At 45.4% G+C, this 20,496-nt stretch overlaps 1 protein-coding gene and 1 long non-coding RNA gene across 4 annotated transcripts in view; one reads left to right on the forward strand and one right to left on the reverse strand.

The window, feature by feature from the left end:
* Nucleotides 1-654: 654 nt before the first annotated feature.
* The window catches only part of CHFR (checkpoint with forkhead and ring finger domains), a 39,525-nt gene continuing 19,683 nt past the window's right edge, over nt 655-20,496 (reverse strand). For 2 of the 3 annotated variants that reach the window (XM_021004321.2, XM_021004319.2), the window contains 8 exons: nt 14,887-15,029; nt 9,862-9,984; nt 9,498-9,581; nt 8,373-8,443; nt 7,087-7,174; nt 4,178-4,285; nt 3,247-3,319; nt 655-2,080 (listed from right to left, as the gene is read on the reverse strand). In XM_021004321.2, the coding sequence (XP_020859980.1) occupies nt 2,038-2,080; nt 3,247-3,319; nt 4,178-4,285; nt 7,087-7,174; nt 8,373-8,443; nt 9,498-9,581; nt 9,862-9,984; nt 14,887-15,029 (733 nt within the window). In that variant the 3' untranslated portion in view covers nt 655-2,037. Of the gene's footprint in view, nt 2,081-3,246; nt 3,320-4,177; nt 4,286-6,427; nt 6,577-7,086; nt 7,175-8,372; nt 8,444-9,497; nt 9,582-9,861; nt 9,985-14,886; nt 15,030-20,496 lie in introns of those variants that run through there. The other variant, XM_021004320.2, reaches the window with a different exon arrangement.
* Nucleotides 2,080-13,430, forward strand: LOC144457112 (uncharacterized). The gene is made up of 2 exons (XR_013486456.1): nt 2,080-2,872; nt 11,904-13,430. It is a non-coding gene; the product is annotated as an uncharacterized LOC144457112 (long non-coding RNA).

Consider the following 20,496-nt stretch of genomic DNA (forward strand, 5'->3'; position numbering starts at 1 on the left):
CTAAACGATCACATTCAGTGACAACTGTTGGACAGTCTTGTAGAATTTATGTACTATCCACCCTGGATTCTTAGTCACTTAAGAGAAAAATCATCACAACTCAGGTTCCACGTTCTCCTTTGTCTCGCCATTTCCAGATCCAACACAACTGGGAAAGCTTTTGTCCCATCGTACTCACTTCAACATTATGCACAGAAAAGCAAATTTAATTTTCTAAGAAAGAGGAAGTGGGGAGAGTGTGGCCTAAGGAAGCTCTGAGAACCAGGTGGTGTGTTGATGGTGACCCAGCACCCAAGATCCACTTCTAGGAAAGCCCCACACAAAATGGAGCACAAACAAAAGTGGCTTCAGGCAGGATGCCAATGTTCATTCTTCATCAGTGGTAGAAGCATCAGCAAACTGGTCACCCACATTCCCAGCACAGCAACAAATTTCTTTGAAAAAACATCGGTATAAAAGGCAGACAGAAGGCAACAAGTACATTTCTGCACTGTAACAAAGGATTTACACCAAAAAGACAACTGGAAATGATATTCCTGAGAAGAGACAGTAACTTGCAGGTTTTCAGGCAAATGATTACTGATAAAACAGGAGTTGGTTACATAAAACAAAGGAATGAAAGCAAATATGCTTTACATAAAACAATAATTCAAGTATTATTCCAGATAAAATTTTAATTTTAATGTAGGAGAAGATAACCAGGGCAAGTAGGAGATGAAGGCTGCTATAAGATTACTGTCTACCAGTATGGAGGAAGCTGTCAATCGATGCACTTACACATAAGACACTGTCTGGGATTTCTGATTAGGGAGACAATGACTTGGACACAGTCTGGTATGAAGACCCAGACCTCCGTAGCTGGGATTGCCCTCTGTAGTCAGTGCTTAAAGTGGAATAAGGAAGTACCCCATTCAGGATGCTAAAAAGCAGCAGGATAGCACATGAACCCTCTTTGTCTCTCTCCTTCATTCTCTAAGCTCTGATTTAGATAGGTAGTGTATCCTGTGTCCCTTTTCACTATTGCACCAATTTGGCTAAAACCATGAAACATAATTAAAATGTGGGAGCTACAGACGCAACTTGGTTTGGCTGACTTCCTAGTGAGTCCTCCTAATAAAGCAGCTATGTTCTGCCAAGTGGTCCCTCCCCCAGGTGGCAACCCAAAGGGACAGTACCAGAATCACAGCACGACAACAAGGGAATCTGTGCCAGGGACACTGTTTGGTCTTCCATGTGACTGCGAAGGTCTATAGACACACACAGAGCATTTCCTATACGCAGGACAGCCTTCCAACCCCTAACTGGCTTATAAATGATACATTATATTATTTGTGCTGCTTGTGAGATTTAATTCTAATAAGGAATGAAAAGCACCAGACTGACTAACCTAAAACACACGCACTCACGTGCACACATGTATATGAGTCAAACTTTTTCCTACAGCGAAGCACTAGGCATGCCCTACGGGCTGTAAACATTTGCTTCTTTTTCTTAAGCAACAAGAAAACAGTGTATTCGATACTTTTTTGTCTTTTTTGCCATATGAAATTCTTGGTAAAAAGGGATTCCTGATCTAACAACCATTTTGGTGAAGGTAGAAAAAACAAAACGAGGCTGTCATCTCGACAGACGGGAAGGTTGGTGGTGAATTTTTTCCTCTGACAATAATGGCTTTCACCCAACCTGATGCACAATAAACACTCGGCCTCAAGACATCTCATGACCATCGGTGCCATTCCTGCCCATCTTGAGTGTATCTTCCGGTCTGCTGCTGCCGCTGCTGCTGTGGGAACGGCATGCCTGATGGGCACCACGACGTGCTCCTCAGGTTACTTTAAAAAGGTCTTACTCAAGTGTAAAGTTCTACAAAATTAAAAAACAAAATCACACCAGTATCTGATGCAGAGATATCCAACTCCCCTCCAGGAGGGAACTTAAAAGATGCCCTGAAAACATTTATGTTCCGCTTTTGAGGTGTTTAAACTTTTTTTGTTGTTGTTTTTACACAAATATCCAAGACTTTCAGTACTGCAAGGCTTAGTTCTTGAAGCGTGTTTGTTCACAAATATGATTGAATTTCCTGCAAAAAGAAACATTTTCAAGTTGCACAAAAAAGATACCACCCACTGAAACAGATGAACTCGGAAAGCCCACAGATGTCACAAAACTACAGCTGGCTGGCTAAGGTCTGACCGTCCCCTCTTCCCATGGTTTCTAGAGCTGAGGATCTGAAGGTTCAAGTTTCCAGAAGCCTTCTACTGGTGTCTGTGGACAGAGAGAGGCAGCAACTAAGCCAGACTTCTCTAGCAATCACTAATTCTGTCCTTGGCTTCCAGAAAGACACAAAGGATAGTAATGCTACAGATGCGGTGGGTGCAGTGGGACGGACTGGGCCTTAAGACAGTTCTCTGTTCTAATCACCAACCTGGCAGCCTAGAGCTGTTGCCCATTTCTACTCCCAGTCTTAAAGCCCCACCACCACAGAGATACCCCTAGATGTGGCTCCTCAAAAGTTTGCTGTGGACAGACATTTATAAAATTTGAGAAACAAATGATATTTGTTCCATTGACCTTTCCTGCAATTTCAGAGATCTAAGAGTTCATTCCTGCCCTTTCCACTTAGTGCTGAGAAAAGAGAAGATCCTCTAAGCCAGAGCTTCTTAAACTTTTTCCACTCACAACCCCTTCAGCACTTCTTAAACTGTGGGTCACAATCTTATATGGGTCTAAGCCATTTTCGGCTGGTTTCGAGCTGAAAGTCCAAGGCAGTCATCCATTTCTGCAAGTTCCTACTCTTTCTACCCTGTGCTTGGTGCCAAAGCTGAAGAGAGCTCAGCTCCACTGTAAAACTTGGGACAAAGAGCTGAAACAGGTAGGCAAGCACAGTGAATTTCTGTAAGCAGCCCAGACTGCTGCTTTCAAATTGGAAGCAATTTCCTTAATATTAGATGGTCACATATGAAAATGTCTTGCCAAAAATATTTCCTCTTCAGAAACTATGTGGAAAGGTAAGTGAAATTCTTGATGGGGGGTGGGGGATGATATTCCTTTTCTACTGTTCTTTACTCATTTTTACTGAAATTTTTCTTTATCCCAGTTTTTCTATCTAATAAATGGTACCTCCCACAGATTTGGTCCCAAATCTTCTATTTTAGAAAACAAATCCTTACCTGTCTCTGACCATCAGCAGCCTGTGCCCTTAGAATAAATACCGCCCCGCCCCCTTCCATGGACTTTGTCACTCACATGGCATGGTGTGCTTTAACTTGAGTCCGGCAGTTGCGCCCCCAGTAGCAATCAGGACGAGAAGTTACAGTCCCTGAAAAAGAGGCCAAAGATTCTGTTTAATGGCAGGTGTGAACAAAGCAGAGTGGGAGTTCCTGGAGAACACTAGCATTATTAACAACTTGGGTCCTTGCTTCCAAGGGAATTTCATCAAATGGCTGTCACAGTATTTCACCGAGCATCAACAAAAGAAATGAAACCACCTCATTCCCAACAGGAAGTTTATGGAAAAACACCATACTGGTGTTGACACGGAGGAAGTCTTTCACGTGCTTCTTAGATGGCGCTACCACTCTTCTCATCTCCAGAGTGGCAAGGCTTTCCTTATAACTGGCTTGGTTCTGGCCTCACTGCAGCCCAGAAAGTAGGAACTGTAGCTGAGTAGCTCTTTTAAATAAAATTTTAATATTTTATTTTATTCTCCCAATTACATGTAAAAACAATCTTAACTTTTTTTTTTAAATTCTGACTTCCAAATTTGCTCTCTCCCTCCACTCCCCCCTCATTGAGAGAAGGTAAGCAGTTTGATGTAGGTTATACATGTGCAGTCACACCAAACATCTCCATGTAAGTCATGCTGTGAAAGACCAGAAAAAACCCCAAGAAAAATAAAGAAAAAGTATGCATTGATCTGCATCGAGAATCCATCAGTTCTTCCTCTGAAGACGGGGAGCATTTTCCATCACAAATCCTTCAGAACTGTCTTGGATCCTTGTATTGCTGAGAATAGCTAAGTCATTTATAGTTAATCATTGTACAATATTGCTGTTGCTGTATACGGTGTACTCCTGGTTCTGCTCATTTCACTTTGCATCAGTTCATGTAAGTCTGCTGAGTAGCCCTTAAAAATGCAAATATGCCCATTTTATTGCATGCAGGCAATTCTCCTCACCTGGTAATTCTGAAGCAGGGATATTTTGTCTGTACTGGTATGTCAGCTCTCGAAAGTTGCGTAGGCCACAGCAATAACACAGCACGGTGTTTCCAGTAATTCTATAATCTAGAAAAGAAATCTCTATAAACAACATGACACAATCCTCACGTAATGTGATGTTTCACAAAGCACCAACCATCTTGCTAACTGATAAGTCACAAATAGTATTTACTCAACAGTAAAATAATGTCAGGATTCACTATAAGGTGGCTTATGCCTCAAGAATATGCAGCCAGGCATCACAGTGGAGGAAGCACCAGGCTCCAAGTCAGGAGACCCAAGTTCAAATCCAGCCTCAGGCACTTATTAGCTGTGGGCCCCTAGCAAGTAACTTTACCTCCCCCTAGCCTGTTTCTTCATTTCTAAAATGGGGATAATAATAGCACTTACGCCTTCCAGGGTTCTTGTAAGGATCAAATGAGACAATATTTGTAAAACTCTTGGCAAACTTTAAAGCTCTATGGAAATGCTATTTTTTATTCTTTGAATAAAATAATAGTTTTTAGTGATGATAATAATGATGACAGTGCTTACTCTGTGCCAGGCACAGTGCTAAACACTTTACAATGATCTCATTTGATCCTCACAACAATTCTGGGAGAGTAGGTGCTATTATTATCCCTATTTTACATATGAGGAAACTAAGGCAGAGGACAAATGATTTGTCCAGGGTCACAAAGCTAGTAAGCATTTGAAGGCAGATTTGAACTCGCATCTTCCTGACTCAGGCCCAGCGCTCTATCTACCATGCCCCCTGTCTCAGTGGACTTAGTAAAGGCAGAAATCAACACAAGGGGCTGAGAAGAGAGTGGAGAGTGACCACAGAGACAGAAAGGGCAGAGACGACAGTCTGTGAAAGTTAAGCAGTGGAGAGCAGGAAGACAGGAGGCCTGAGCATGCCTGTAGGGAGATGGGAAGGAGAGGCTGCAGCCAGGTGCTGGAGGGGGCAGCAAGGAGGATGAGATCAAGGATGGAGGTAGAGGGTTCATTCTGGTGAGGCGTATGGATGGAGGGAAGACGTGACACTGCTTGCTGAGAAGTTTGAAGGAATGAGGAGGGGGATGGCACAAGATGAGCTCAAGGAATCTTCTTGGTCTCCTCAGTGAGAGAGCCGACCAAAGCATCTGCAGGGAGGCGAGCCTTGGGCTGGAGGACTGGGGAGCAAAGGAGCATTTAGGACAGATGCTGGGAGAAACGAGGGCAGAGAGCAAAGGGACCATCTGAGCAACTGGGAGGGCCTGGCCTGGGGTGCCAAGTGATGGTAGAAAGGCAAGGGATGATGGGGTTGGACAATGGCCTGGGAGAAGAGACATGGGTCAGCTGGTTGGAGGTCATGATAAGGGCAAGGAGTCAGTTTAGAGAGAGAGAAAGAATGGGAGAAGAAGAACTAGTGTGGACGGCTAAGTGTGGGAATCCATGCCCTCCTCCAGGCTGAGATGCTGTCACCTAGAAGAGTTCTAGCCCATTCTTCCTAGAGGTGGCCCTTCCACCCAGAAATTCCTTGTACAAGTTATTAGAGCTGATTTTGAATACACAAGCTTTGAGAGCAGCCTGGCACATGGACAGAAAGTTGGCCTTGACATGACAAAAATAGCCTCTGCTATTTGCCTCTGCCACGTGCTGGTTGTGACACTGCACAGGTCTCAGACTCTCAGTGTCCTCGGCACCCTTTTTTGCACCCATATCCTGCTCTTCCCCCCCCATGGCCCCGTCACCTCTCACCAGTGGCCTCCTCATTGAGCTCCCTGCCTCTGGCCTCTCCCTGCTCCAATCCCCAAGCAGAGCTGTGGCCATATTCGACCTGCTCCTCAATAACCTTGGCCGTCCCCACCAGCTCTAAGAGTCAACAAAGACTCCTGTTTGGCATGGAACTCTCTGACCAGAACCCTGCCTCCTTCAGGAGTCCCTGGGTCCTCCAGCCGTCAGCACTCTTTCCCAGTTCCCTGGACTTGCACGTCTTGTGCGCACCCCCAGTGCTATATCTGTCTCCTGCATAGTCTCTTCCTACAGAACAGATGCTTCTTCAGGGTGGGACTGTTTCGCCAAGGATGACAGCTGGCACATCATAATGATGACACCTAACACTGATACAGGGCTGTGCTATACAATTATTTTCTCATTTGATTCTCACAACCCTGGGAGGGAGGGGCTATTAAACCCCATTCTACAGATGAAGGAACTGAGGCAGATGGAAGTTAAGTGACTTGCCTAGGGTCACACAGGCTGAGGCTGGATTTGAATTCAGATCTTCTTGACTCCAGGCAAGTGGGCTCTTAATAACCGCATGTTGGCTGATTGGGGTGATGGTGGATGTAGCTGGCCCTTGCAGCTAGCCTCGATGGCTAGGTCTGGGGACCCTGCAGAACAGGCATCATACGCCGTGTTTACATGCAGTGCTTAATGGCCTGATCCCTCAGAGAGCCAACCTGGCTCCCCTGTCCTCTCAAGCAGCCTCTTTCCCCCAAGAGCGGCGTGTTCTGGGACAAAACTCTTCAGCCCTCCTCGCTGTCTCACACTGTAACTCTGTTCTGCATCCTCACGTCCCAAGGTGTTTCCCTGCCAGTGAGGAAGATTCCTGACATGGGCTATGTGGGCTGGAAAAATAATTTACTGAGATTTTTAAACATTCCTGGAGATAGTCTTTCCCACTAAAAACTCACTCTGGTCTGTAAAGGTGGTATTTTTGAAAATTTAGAAAGCATGAGAAGCCAGCCCAGACATGCCTGATAGCAGCACATGTGACGAAATGCTACCACTGCCTCTTACATGGAGACAAGCACAGAAGTCAGGGGATCCCCTGAATACTCACCGTCCTTCCTAATGAGAGAAATCAAGTATCTGGGATGATACAAGAACAGGAAGCTCACCTGACAAGAGAAACAGTCCCCTCTGAAGAGCCAAAAGACTTTCATTTAACACATTCTTCCACGTCAAGTTCCGGGATGCTAGGTAATTCTGTGGGGAGATGGGAAAAGCCGGTTACATAGCACAGAGACAAAGAAAGAAAAAGAGAGAGAAGGTTGGAGGGAGAGACAGAGGGAGAGGGAGGGAGGGAAGAAAATGAAAGAGCGAGCCAAAATGAGCCTGGCTGGATGGCTCCAAAACAAAGCTCTAATACACCCATCGAGGCGGGATGGGAATGGACCAGTCTAACTAACCAAGGGCCAAGACTGCTAATGCTAAGTACAGCAGCTTTGCTGGCTGAAGCTCAAGTTCACAGGCTGGCGGGGGACAGTAATAAATGCATGTCCCTCCTTTTCTGTAGCCTGGGTTGGGCTCCCACCAGCAGCCAGAGCCAAAGCTGACATTTGGCAAGCTCGGGGACTTGCTGGCCCTTCTGAGCCCCAAACAAAGACTGTGTGTTCTTGTTTGGTCAAATGACCCGTTCGTGTTAAAAAGGTGCCAAACAGTTGTCAACATCAGCCCATGTGATCAGTGCTGGACCTCAAGTCATGAAGTCCTGCAAATCCTGCCTCAGACACTCGAGGGCTGTGTGACTGTGGCCGACTCACCGCACTTCTCTCAGGCTGTCTTATTTATAAAATGGACAAAATCAACCCCTGTGCCGCTGCCTCAATGACATCGTCCTTGTAATTCACATTGTAAAACAGCAAGAGAGATACCTGGGACAAGCTGTGTTTAAATCGAACACAGCCTTTATCAGAAAGCAATCAGATCTCCCATTAACATTTCAAGTCACATGTTTCCTTTGGAAAACCAGATGTCATATTATTGAATCGTGATTGAAAGCTCTTTGCCTTTAACAGGAGTGTGGCAGGATAAGTACGCTGCTGACCCCTACAGAACATAATGATGAATCTTTAGGAGTTGAGATTGTCACATTAAAATTCAGTATTTCAGCCAGGAATGAGAGCTCTGAATTGGCCTTCTGGGAAACTACCTTCACATTCTAACGTACCACAGTTCTTACTTAAGATCAAGGGCTGCAAAATTAAGTCTGGCTACTGATTTTATTTACTTATTAGTAAATACCAACTGCTGGAAATTTAGCAAAAACATTTTCAGACTGGCTGCGATTTAGAAATCTTCTGGCAGACTAAAGATAACTTTCTATGTTTTTCTCTGGTGGTGATTATTAAATACTTTCTACTTTCCACATCATGCTGCTTTTATGTTTAAAATAAAGGGGTACCTTTAGGATATCTGATTCATAGTTGTTGTTGTTTAGTACGCCGTCTAAACATTTTTCACCAAGATTTATCTCTGTGGAGAAGGGAGGAAAGATATTATAAAATATCTTAAAATTACTGCTCACCTACGATAGAAGACAAGCAATTTCCCAATCGTTGTGGACAGAACAGTCACAAGATAAAACGACAGCCAAGTGGATAAAAAAAAAAATAACCACCTGACTTCCCTGACATTTTCCCTCCAAAATGTGAGCCCTCTGAGGTCTCTCCCATACCCTTCTCTGCAGCTACGAAGGCCTGACAATTGTAACCCATTCATGTTCACTTCTAGCGCTGTTTCTCTAGAAATAAGTGGACCCCCATTTTAATGTGAACTTTGTGGTTCCCCAAATTACAGACCCTGCGCTTCTTTCTGACAAACCTGTCATTCTAATGGAGGGTTTCTGAGTCTGTCAGTGGGGTCTCAGCAGATGAGCTTGGAGAATTGCTGCGACCCCAAAATTCATCAACCCTGGCGATAAGTCTCTTTGAACCTGGCTGGACGGCTCTTTTGTCCCTAGGATTGTTCTGCCTTGGAAGGATCTGCCCATGCTTGTGCTTGGCAGATATTTGGCCTGCAGGAATCCAGGCTCATCACCACAATGCGATGAGGTATCAAAGCAAGACACTGGTAGAGATGCATGAGAGGTGAAAGAGATGGAAATGGGAGTCTAAGCCAGCAAGTTTCCCCTTTGGACCTCTATGATGCCGCCATGGAACCCTCTCCCTCCCCGTCCCCTCCTGACTTCAATCTGGCTCAGTCCCCACGTGTACAGGAGGCCTTTCCCATCTCTCTCCCTTCTACTGCCTTCCCTCTGTTGATTCTCCCTAATTTATCCTGTATGTAGCTTGTTTACACATGGTTATTTGCATGTTGTCTTCCTGTTAGACTGTGAGCTCCTTGAGGGCAGGGACTGTCTTTTACCTTTCTTCATATCCCCAGCACTCAGCCCAGTTCCTGGCACATATGCCTGGGGCTTAATAAATATGTATGGACTGACTGATGATACCCTCAAGCTCACAGAGAAAATACACAAAGGAAAAGCCCATTCTTGGGCAACGGAGGGACTCCTCAGCTCTGTCATTACCGCAGAATGGTGCCAGGCAGCCCGAGCAGCCTGTCCGAGTACAGCCCCAGTACAGGTGGCAGAAGGGCTGTGAGCACACGGCGCCTGCGGGACACAAAGGAAAAACGCGTCACATACCCACGAGGTCAGCACTGTCCATGGCAGGCCCTGCAGCCAGTGATAGGCCTGAACCCACCCATGGAGGCCCCAGACAGCATTGGCATGATGACTGAGGGCTGAGCCGACCACGGCACATTGGGCTCTGGGCAGTTTATAGGACACAGGACTTTGGGCAAAGGCTGTGGTGAAGCTCAGGCTCATCCTTCCAAGCCCCTTCCCCTAGAGCAACAGTCTGTCTGGGGGGGCTGCAAGCAGCCTCACTTACACTGCTGGGGGGCAACGACGTGCGGGTTTTGCTCCCGCTCGGCTCGTCGGTCTGGCATGGGCTGGAAACAGCAAGTGCAAATGGCGTGACTTCCTTGTGAGGGACACACATAGTCCTGGGCGGCTGGATCACAGACCAGAGTCAGGGGTGAGCACAAAGTAAGACCGCAGAAGCCCCCGATCAGCGTCCTCCCGAGCCCCCCATAATGCACCTGCGGACATCCCTCTCCTCCTCCGAGGCACCCGTGCCCACCAGGGCTTCTTGACGTCCTCCACAGCCAGAAATGCCCTCTCCCTTCCCCGCGGCTTTCCTCTCACCTTCTACCTCACCCGTGGACTTGGCACACACCACGCTGCTTTACAGACACTGATGGCTGACTTACTTTCCTCAAAGAACATAAGCTTCTCGAGAATAGCAACTGTGTCCTATTTGTCTCTGCCCCTGACACTTGCCACCATCCCTTATATGTGAATACTGATTAGTAAATGCTCGCTTAACTGAGGGCCCAGAAATCTGACTCTCATCACCTAAATATTAGGAGTTAGTCTCCTGGGTTTCCATAAAGAAAAGGGACTCAAAAATTGAGTTACAAACTAAGAAAACAAATCACGTATTGTTCTACCTGCCAAGGTACAAGAGACTCTTTCCCTTCAAATGGATCAGAGAACCTGACCTCATTCCACAAGTATCTGTCTTAAGGGCTACACTTAGATATACTTAGGGGCACTGCTGCACACAAGAGAACACTGAGAACATGCAGTGGCCTCCATAAATATCTGTCCTTCTGCCACAGCCAAACTATTTTTTACCTATGCTCAAAGTGTAGGCTAATCTCCCTCCTGGGAGAGAAGGTAATGGGGCTCAAAGAATACCTCTCCACTCTCCAGTTAACAGGCAGAATAAAGTGTTCCTTTTATTAAAAAAGAAAAACAAAAACCAAAAAGGAGTGGCCTCAATGTGAAAACAAAGAAAAAAGTGTCTGAGGGAAGGGGAGGGGGATCCTGATGTGCATCAGGAGATGGAGGTTGTGGAAGCCTGTGAGGAGGTGAAAGGGAATGAGGACCACAAACTGAAGATGCAGAGCTGAGGAATGCACGCTGTGAGGTTCTGCCTGAGAGGCCACACTTCACCACAAGTGCTGCTGTCAGGGAGAAGTCACCCAGGAAGATTCAGAGGAAGAGAACAGTGGGGGGCCTGAGACAGCGTTCTGTCAATCAGAGAACCCCAACAGCTCGTCCAACCACAGGACCATCCTGCTGGAAGGACCCTGGAAGGCTCTGCTGATGACGGTGTGTCTTGGCTGAGAAGTGGAAGGCCTCAAGTGTCTAAGCGGAGTCTTCATGACTGCTGCCAGCAGAAGACAAGCATATTTCGGAAGGAAGCAGTTGGTTTAGAAGACAGTTTCTGAGGATGAGATACAAATGACCTGACCACGGCTTAAAAGACAGGGATGACAAGCTCTTGGCCAGGGATGGAGCACACCTTTATGAGGGCTGATTGTCAACAAGAAGGAAGAAATGGTTGCTGAAATGGAAATGATGGGAATTTTTGGAAGCAGAATTTGTCATAGAAAAGCTGAGAAAAACTGAGCATAGTCTGACATATAGCCTAGATTTTTGCAAAGCAGATTTCAAAAAGTCTGGAGAAAATATGGACTGAAATTCTAAAGGGGAAGTTGGCCTGGAAGGGATGGGGAAAGCAAAGAATGAAATTCTGAAGATTTGTAAAGACAAAGAATTCTATAAGGAAGTGAAGGGGAGTTGTCTAAAGGGATCCATATGCATTAAAAAAAAAAAAGGAACCATCAACAGATTTAGATTTTACAAAGGCATCTGTAAAAGATGGTAGCAAGGGCACATACAGAGGATGATCCTGGAAGAATACATAAAATGCTACATGAGCTAAGGCTGGCGAGGAAAGCTTACAACAGCAAAGTATTTTTTAAGCTTTCTTGGGGGAAAAGATCAAAGAATGGTCTGATGCAGAAGAAGGAGGGAAGGGAGAACTGCTTAACTTGTATTTTGTTTCTGTTTTCTTGCCAGGGAGAACGGTCACTGGACTAGAAAGAGAACAGAGATGACTGCCAGGGGGACGAGACCCACAATATGTAGGGAGATTGTAAGTGAGGCCTTGGTGCCCTTGATGAGTTCAAGTCACCAAGTGATGCTAGAGATGATCTGTCCCCGTGCATGGAAAGAACAGGCAGGCGAAACTGCCAAGCTACTGTCTGTGACCTAGGGAAGATCATGGAGAGTACAAGACATGCTACAGGTGTGGAGACGGGCAAATGTCCTGACTGATTCCTTGCAAAATTCCAGAATGTATAAGGAACATTTACCTAGACAGGAAAGACAAGTCTATTTCCATGGGGGAAAAGAACCTCTCAGGGCTATCACAGAGCCACAGTATCAGTACGAATGCACTTTGCCTCACAGGAAAAGTCCTTAGATTTTCAGCTAGATAGGGACCCCACTTATGTAACAGACATTTCTTCACAAGTTTGGCTACCTGGTTTCCCAACCTGTAGAGAAAGACTCCAGGCAGCAAGAAAACCACCCTGTCTACTGAGGCCAGACCTGCCGTCTAGGATGCCTTCCTGCCTTATTTTGGCTTATGTTCCCAACCACTTTACATGAGTGTTTCTGAGCATTCTGTCCTTGGCCCCATCCTCTTCTTTTCTCTATCTTAGCAGGTTCATACATTCAGCTTTCATCTCATATGAGCTGCATCATCTCTGCATGTGACTCTCTGACCCTGACTTTTCTCTAAGTTTCAGATCTGCCCACAGGACAATTCTACCAGGATAGTCCATTAGCAACCCAAAAACTCATTATGTCCAAACATGGCTTTATTACCTCCACCCCACCCTGCCCACCTCCCCAAAGAGCACCTCTTCAGATTTTTTAAAAATCAATAACATCATATTTACTCAGTTTTTAAAATTTTTGAAACCTTGGTGTTCTGTCTTCCTCTTCCTGACTCCTCCCTTCCCACACTCAGGCCCTTGGTTTCACCAGCACCAGCCACCTCCCCTTTTCGCACTGTCCTCACTGAAGGTGGGCCTTCCTTCCCATCTGCCTCACAACATACATGCTGGCCTGGACTTCTCCCCAGCTGTCAGATTCCTTTTCTTGATGTACCTGTTCCTCCCCTGCCCCAACTCTGACAGCTCCCTGTTACCTGTGGAATTACGTTTAGCCTCCCTTTCCTACTATTTCAGGCCCTCCACATACTCATTTTATCTCATGGGATTCCCCATAGACACAATCTCAGCTCTGCCCAAACTGGACTACTTACCATCCCCTGTACAGAACGGCATAGTGGAAAGAGTGCTGGACTTGGAGTCAGCAGAGACCTGGACTCGAATCCCGCCTCTGATATTTACTAGCTGTATGACTGTGGGCAAGTCATTTAACCTCTCTGAGCCTCAGTTTCCTCATCTGTAAAATGGGGATAATAATACCTGTAGTAGCTGCCTCACAGGACTTTCATGAGGATCAAATGAGATAATGTGTTAACTGTTAACCTTAAATTGCTATAATAAATGCCAGTTATTGGTATTACTATTATTACTAGTATAATTACTGATACGTGCCCTGGGCTTTTCCTACCACTGTGCCTTTGTTCACACTGATTCCTATGCCTGGAACACCCTCTGACTCCCCCGGCTGCAGGTGCCAGCACACTGAAGCTGCCGCTGCCGTCCCCCAAGCCAGGATGATCTTTCCTCCCTGCACCCCACCTCTCCTCTTTATACAACACTGTTAGACACTTGTCACGTAGTTACTGGTGTGTCACATGACCCATCAGACTGACTAAGCTCTCTACAGGCAGGAACCACATCTTGTCTAATGTTCTCTCCCCCTGTGCCCAGCACAGTGCTCTCCACACAGGAGGTACTCAATGTTTGAGACTTAAATAGAATTCTGATTTGTATCCTCTGACCTCCTTCCACCTCCACCCCTACGCTTTCCAAAGGACAGATGTTACAGGAGAAGAGACTGGGCAATAAATGGTTAAAATGGAAATCAGACCTTTACCAAAAGTAAAAGAAATTAGTTTAGAATTAAAGAGAGCTATTCAGAAACTCCTTAGGTGTTTTGTTAACCATTCAGCTAAGCACCATTTATCCTTATGACCTGAGTACTCCTCCCCTGAACAAGCTTCCATCACCCTATATTTTTTACGGGACTCTAATGAAGGGAACAAGAGGGTGTTCCTTCTTACTAAGTCTGAAGGATCTGTAACTTCTGGAGTCCCAGAAGGGTCAAAAATGGGTCTAGTGGCAGTCATCCCTTACTGCTCTCATCCCACCAGAAGGGACGCTTGTCGATTAAACACAGTACTGCAGGCCTCGGCTCTGGCTGCCAGCACGCAGCTTCCTGATGCCTTGGCTTGTTCATTTATAAGGCCAAAGCAGATCAGAAACAACACACTGGAAGGGATGGGGAGGGGGCACTACAATGGGAACCACATGGTAGTGAAGGGGGAACAGCTGACAGCCAGGAGGAAACAGAAAACCCAAAAAGCAGGCACAGAGGTGGGCTAGGTCATCAAGAGCTGGCTGAATTACAGCATAGGATTTAGAGCTAGGACGCCCTCTTTACGAAGGCAAAGGAGGATAAAACATGCTTTAGAAGGATTTCTATGAAAATAGTTAAGCTAAAAGTATTAGAACTTTAAAGGAAAAGCATCATTTCTCTGGAAAATTCACTTCTATGGAATACTTTCCTCCCTGACCCTAATAGCTCACATTTCTGAATGCTCTCTATACAACGCAGAGGCAGTCAATGCCAGTATAATTATCCCCATTTTATAGATGAGCAACATGAAGCTCAAAAGGACAAAATGACTCGGCTACAGTCCCACAGCTGACAAATGACCGAGCGGGGACTCGACCCGGGGGCTGTGACTCCAAATCCAGCCCTCTTCTCGCCTCTCCATGACACACATAAACGAGGTGTTCCTGCCTCCAAAGCAGTGGCAGCGCATCCTGAGCCCCAGGGGACGACTGACGTCACTCACCTGCAGGAAAGCTGGCAGACGTGGAGGGGGCATCTCCAGGGGCCTCGAAAGCACCTCCTTCACTCTCGGGCAGCAGGCAGGGGACAGGCTGCATGGTCTGTCTCCTGTAACCAGGGCACTGTCGACATACAACATATGGCTGGCTGAAAGACAAACAGCACTCAGTCTACCGGGAGCTCCCCGATCGGAGACACCGACGAGGGGGGCATACAGATCAAAATGACCAACATTCAGGGAAATCCCTGTCATGAACACGCTTCACCGCCTTTCTGGCCTGCTACACCGAGGACAGAGCATGTGTGCAGGGCTCCTGTGGGATGGTGGAGAAGCACTGGCTTGAGCGTCAGAAGATAAGGATTCAAATTCCGCCTTTGTGACCTTGGCCACATCTCCTTCACCTCCACCGGCCTCAGCTTCCTCATCTCTAAAATGAGGCTGCACCAGATGCCTCTGCTCTCTCCTGCTTCTCCTCCTCTCTACTCTTTTTTTTTTAAGCTAGCTATTATTATTTTTTTATTAAGAAATATATATTAAGTTCTCTTTTTTAAAAAAATTTTCACATTAGTCATGTTGTAAGGATGAATTAGAACCAATAGGAGGAACCACAAGAAAGAGGAAACAAAAATACAACAGAAGAAAAAAAAGAGCAAATAGTATGCTTTGATGTGCATTCAGACTCCACAGTTCTTTCTCTGGATGTGGATAGCATTTTCTATCACCAGGCCTTTGGAGGTGTCTTAGATCCTTGCATTGCTGAGAAGGGTTAATTCAACCAATGTGGCTGTTACTGTGTATAATGTTCTCCTGGTTCTGCTCACTTCACTCAGCATCAGACCATACAAGTCTTTCCAGGTTTTTCTGAAATCAGCCTGTTCAGCATTTGTTATGGCACAACAGTATTCCATTACATTCATATGCCACAACTTGTTCAGCCATTCCCCAATTGATGGGCATCCCCTCAATTTCCAATTCTTGGCCACTACAAAAAGAACTGCTATGAATATTTTTGTACATGTGGGTCCTTTTCCCGTTTTTATGATCTCTTTGGGATACAGACATAGAAATGCTATTGCTGGGTCAAAGGGTATACACATTTTTATAGCCCTTTGGGTATAGTTCCAAATTGCTGTCCAAAATGGATCAGTTCACAACTCCACCAATAAGACATTAGTGTTCCAATTTTCCCACATCTCCTCCAACATTTATCATTTTCCTGTTTTGTCATGTTGGCCAATCTGATAGATGTGATGTGGTACCTCAGAGTTGTTTTGGTTTGCATTTCTCTAATCAAGAGTGATTTAAAGCATTTTCTCATATGACTACAGATGGCTTTAATTTCTTCATCTGAGAACTGCCTGTACACATCCTTTGACCATTTATCAATTGGAGATCTACCTGTTCATTCTCAGTCTCTTTTGCTGGATCTTCATTCACATCATATGCACTAAGTATGGGTGGAACCATCCATGCTCCCCGGGGCTCTGTGCTGGGCCCTTTTCTCTTCTCCCTCTGCACTCTTTTACTGAGTGATCTCAGCAACTCCCATGGATGGATTTACCATCTCTAGGCTGAAGATTTTCACATCTATCTGCCCAGTTCTAACCTTTCTCCTGAACTCCAATTTACCAATCAGACATTGAGAAGTGGATGTCCCATAGACTGGCTCTTAGAAGTGCTAAAGGGGTCTCGAGTGGAAAAAGTTTAAAAAGCCCTGCCATAGATGACTTGAACTCAATTGAATCCATCATCTCTCTGCTACCCAATTCCCACCCTCTTCCTAATTTCCCTATTACTGCTGAGGTACTACCATCATCCCTGTCACCCAGGATCACCACCTAGGTGTCACCCTCAACTACTGACTCTTCTTTACCTTCAATATCGAATCAGTTGCTTAGCCCTGTCGCTTCTACCTTTGTAACATCTCACAGATGCTCCTTTCTCTCCTCTGGTACTCTCACCAGCCTGGAGCAGGCCCTCATCAGCCCCTGCCTGGACAACTGCAACAGCCTGTGGGTTGGTCTCCCTCCCTCAAGCCTCTCCTCACTCCAGTCCATCCTCCACTTGGCTGCCTAAGATGCAGGTCTGACACGTCACTCTCTTACTGAATAAACTGCTCCCTATGTTACCTAGAATCAAATGTGATATCCTGTGTGGCAGCCAAAGCCCTTCACAACTGGCTCGTTCCGACCTTGCTGGGCTTCCCACACCTCACCTCCTACTCCTCCTCAATGTACTTGATGATTCAGTGACAAGGGCCTCCCTGCTGTCCCTGAAACCAGATACGCTACTCCCACTTCTCTGGGAATTTTCACTACTGTCTCGTTCTTGTGCCAGGAACTCTCCCTCCTCATCTCTGTCTCCTGGCTTCCTTCAGGTCTCTGCTAAAGTCTCATCTTTTGTAGGATGCTTTGTCCAATCCTTCTTAATCTCAGCGCCTTCCTAGTGAGATTATCTCCAATGTATCCTGCCTATATCTTGTTTCTACAAAATTGTTTTCATGTTGTCTCCTCATGAGACTGTGAATTCCTTGAGAGCAGTGACTTGCTTTTGCTTTTCTTTGGGTTTCTAGCACTTGGCACGAAGGAGGTGCTTTCTGACTTGAGGATTCTGAGGGCCCTTCCAACTCTATACCTATGATCCCATGGTCCAGCTGTCTCCCTTCATATAGAATTCTACAGATCCAAACTTACACAGGCCCTGCAAACCGAACCTGAAAAGCTCTGGGCAGGCGGGCTGTCTGGTCTTCTTTTATCTTCCAAATAGAACCAATATTGAGGCCTTGAGTCACCAGGCAGTCAGGATCTTCTCGATCTTGCACAGCCTGGCCTGTATAATCAACAGAGCCCTCAGCTGGATAAATGCAATTTAAGATTTGTTTTCTGGCCTATCATTTGGGGAGTGGCAGAACAAGTCGTGCTCTATGAACATGACGGAACACAACTGTGCTCTAAGAAATGAGGCACACAGTGGTTTTAGAGAAACATGGAAAGACTTGCATAACTTAAAGCAGAGTGAAATGCGCAAAACCAAGAGAACACTGTATGCAGTAATAGCACTATTGTGCGAAGAGTAACGGCAAAGACTAAGCTACTCTGAGTAACGGGAACGTTCATATCAGTCACAAAGAAGCTGTGAAGGAAAATGCTCGCCACCTCCACAGAAAGCACTGATATACGGAAGCAGGTATTGTACGGTTCCACGTAGCTACCTATATTAAATGCTGGGCTTTTCTAGTGGGGAGCTAGGAGGAAGAGAGACAACTCAGAACTCAAAATGTAACCCCAAAAAAAAAAGACTCCTTTCTCATACTTTGAAACTCAGTGCTGGAACGGCAGAACCCTTAGAACAACTTTTACACCCCAGAGAGCCTACACTTCCCCTGCTTTTGCCCTCACACAGAGAGAACTTGAAAACTCTGCCTGCTTCCTCCTCTGCAACCCTGGCTGGATTTGCCCTCTCCTTGCTGTCACCACGTCTAAGACCTTGTTCCTGTCCCACCTGTCACAGTGCAGCAGGCCTATTTTGCTGTAAACTCCTTCCTGCTGCCTCTCAGTGTTCAGTCTCTACCCAATCACTCTGTCTCATGCTTCTCCAATGACACTCTCTCACGTCTACATTAAGAGTTAACTTCTGGGGCAGCTAGGTGGCGCAGTGGATAGAGCACCGGCCCTGAAATCAGGAGGACCTGAGTTCAAATCAGACACATAACACTCACTAGCTGTGTGACTCTGGGCAAGTCACTTAACTGCAATTGCCCTCACAAAAAACAAAACAAAAAAAAAGAGTTAACTTCTGATCATGACCTTCAAAACGACCCATTAGTCCACAATTTTCCACTTTCCTCTCTGGTTCCGTCCACACCCGAGAACATCCTAGCCACTGAGCGCCATTATTTTATTGTAACGTTCTCAAGGGCACCATTATGAGCTTCCTATGGAATTTTTTCCTTCCTAATCACATTTGGTAGCAGAAGATAATCAGAGCATCCATGACGACAGGCTAGAACCACCAAACTTTCAGTTAACAGCCAAATGAGCTGGCCAGTTCCAGCACAGAGACAACTGGTCAGTGTGAAATGTTAAAAGACCTAGAGGAAGACCTCTCTAGAAAATCGGCAGATCCTTTATGAAAGATTTATGGGAAGACAAAGGTAAGAACTACACGGGATGAAAGGGTATGGGTGAGTGGCAAATTGTACCTACTGAGAGTTGTATTCACAGTGCATATACACACTCACAGATATCACCACAGCATACGGCAAGGCAGCATGAAGGGATATGGATTTCATTAATATAGAGCTCACAAGGTTAACAGCCAGTACAGAGGATGCCCAACATGTACGGTATTTAGACACTAGACGTCTGAGTCAGGATACCTCAGAATACTACACTGGGCAATGGGGATTCCTCACGTCCAACTCAGGAAAGTGACCAGTTATCAATGTTTTCTACTTCAAGAAGACTATTCTCAGGAGGCATAGCAGGACAGAATGTAAGATTGTCTTGCCTCATCTCTAACATATAGTCACTTTAACAAATTAGGGTTAAGAGTCTCCAAATGATTATTAAATACAATAGAAACTGGCACAAATTCACAAAGAAGTTAAGCCAAACTGACCTAATTCTTTTTTTTTTTAAATGGGTTACTAGGCTGGCAGATGACAGAAATGCTAAACTCTACTGCTTCTTAACTTCAACAAGGCATGACAAAATCTTCTATGGAGAAATGTAGGTTCGATAATAAACAGCACAGTTAAAAAACTGGGGCTGGCTGAACAATGACACCCAGAGAGCTGAACGATGTCAATGTGGAGAGAGTCCTCTAGCAAAGCCCTACAGATTGCGTCCCGGACCCTAATCTATTACACATTTTTATCAATGATCTAGATTAAACCATCTATGATACACTTACCAAACATGCAGACAATATAAAACTGAAAGGAATAAGTAGTATTTTATATAAATGAATCAGGACTGGACAAGATCTCAACAGGCTGGAAAATGGAACCCAAATGAATAAGCTGAAATATAATAAGGATAAATATACACCATCATGGTGACCGTATGGGTATTGTACAAGGTCTAGCCTGGCAAGATTCAGCGTGGGTCATTACCAGGTTGGACTCTAGGGAATGCTTATTTTAACCAAAGCAACTCTCAAACACTCCTAAAATGAAAGCAGGTTGCGATTTACACCAGTGGGCCAAGTACTGCACCAACAAAACCCCATAGTCTTGAAATAAATGCAAAGTCTTGTACCTGAGGTTTCAAAGGTAAGCTGCCCAAGTACAGGATAGGGGTGACTTAGATTTAATAGCAGTTCACACAAAAAATAATAATAGGTTTAAGTTTCTTGTAAGCTCAATATGAGTCAGGTGGGTAATGTGACTTATCAAAAAAGTTAATACAATCTCAGGCTGAACTGGCACAAAAGCATAATGTCCCAAAGCAGACGCATACGCCGTACTGGTCAGCCATGGTCTGGTGGACTATTTTCAGTTCTGGATATCGCATCTTAAGAGGAATGCTGACAAACTGAAAGTGAGGGACTGGGAGGCGAAGGGTCTGAAGAAGTCACATGTGATAAACAGCTGAAAAAAGGAGGGGCAAA

The sequence above is a fragment of the Phascolarctos cinereus genome, unplaced genomic scaffold (assembly GCF_003287225.1).
Source record: "Phascolarctos cinereus isolate Bilbo 61053 unplaced genomic scaffold, phaCin_HiC Scaffold_4;HRSCAF=312, whole genome shotgun sequence".
Classification (NCBI taxonomy): Eukaryota; Metazoa; Chordata; class Mammalia; order Diprotodontia; family Phascolarctidae; genus Phascolarctos; species Phascolarctos cinereus.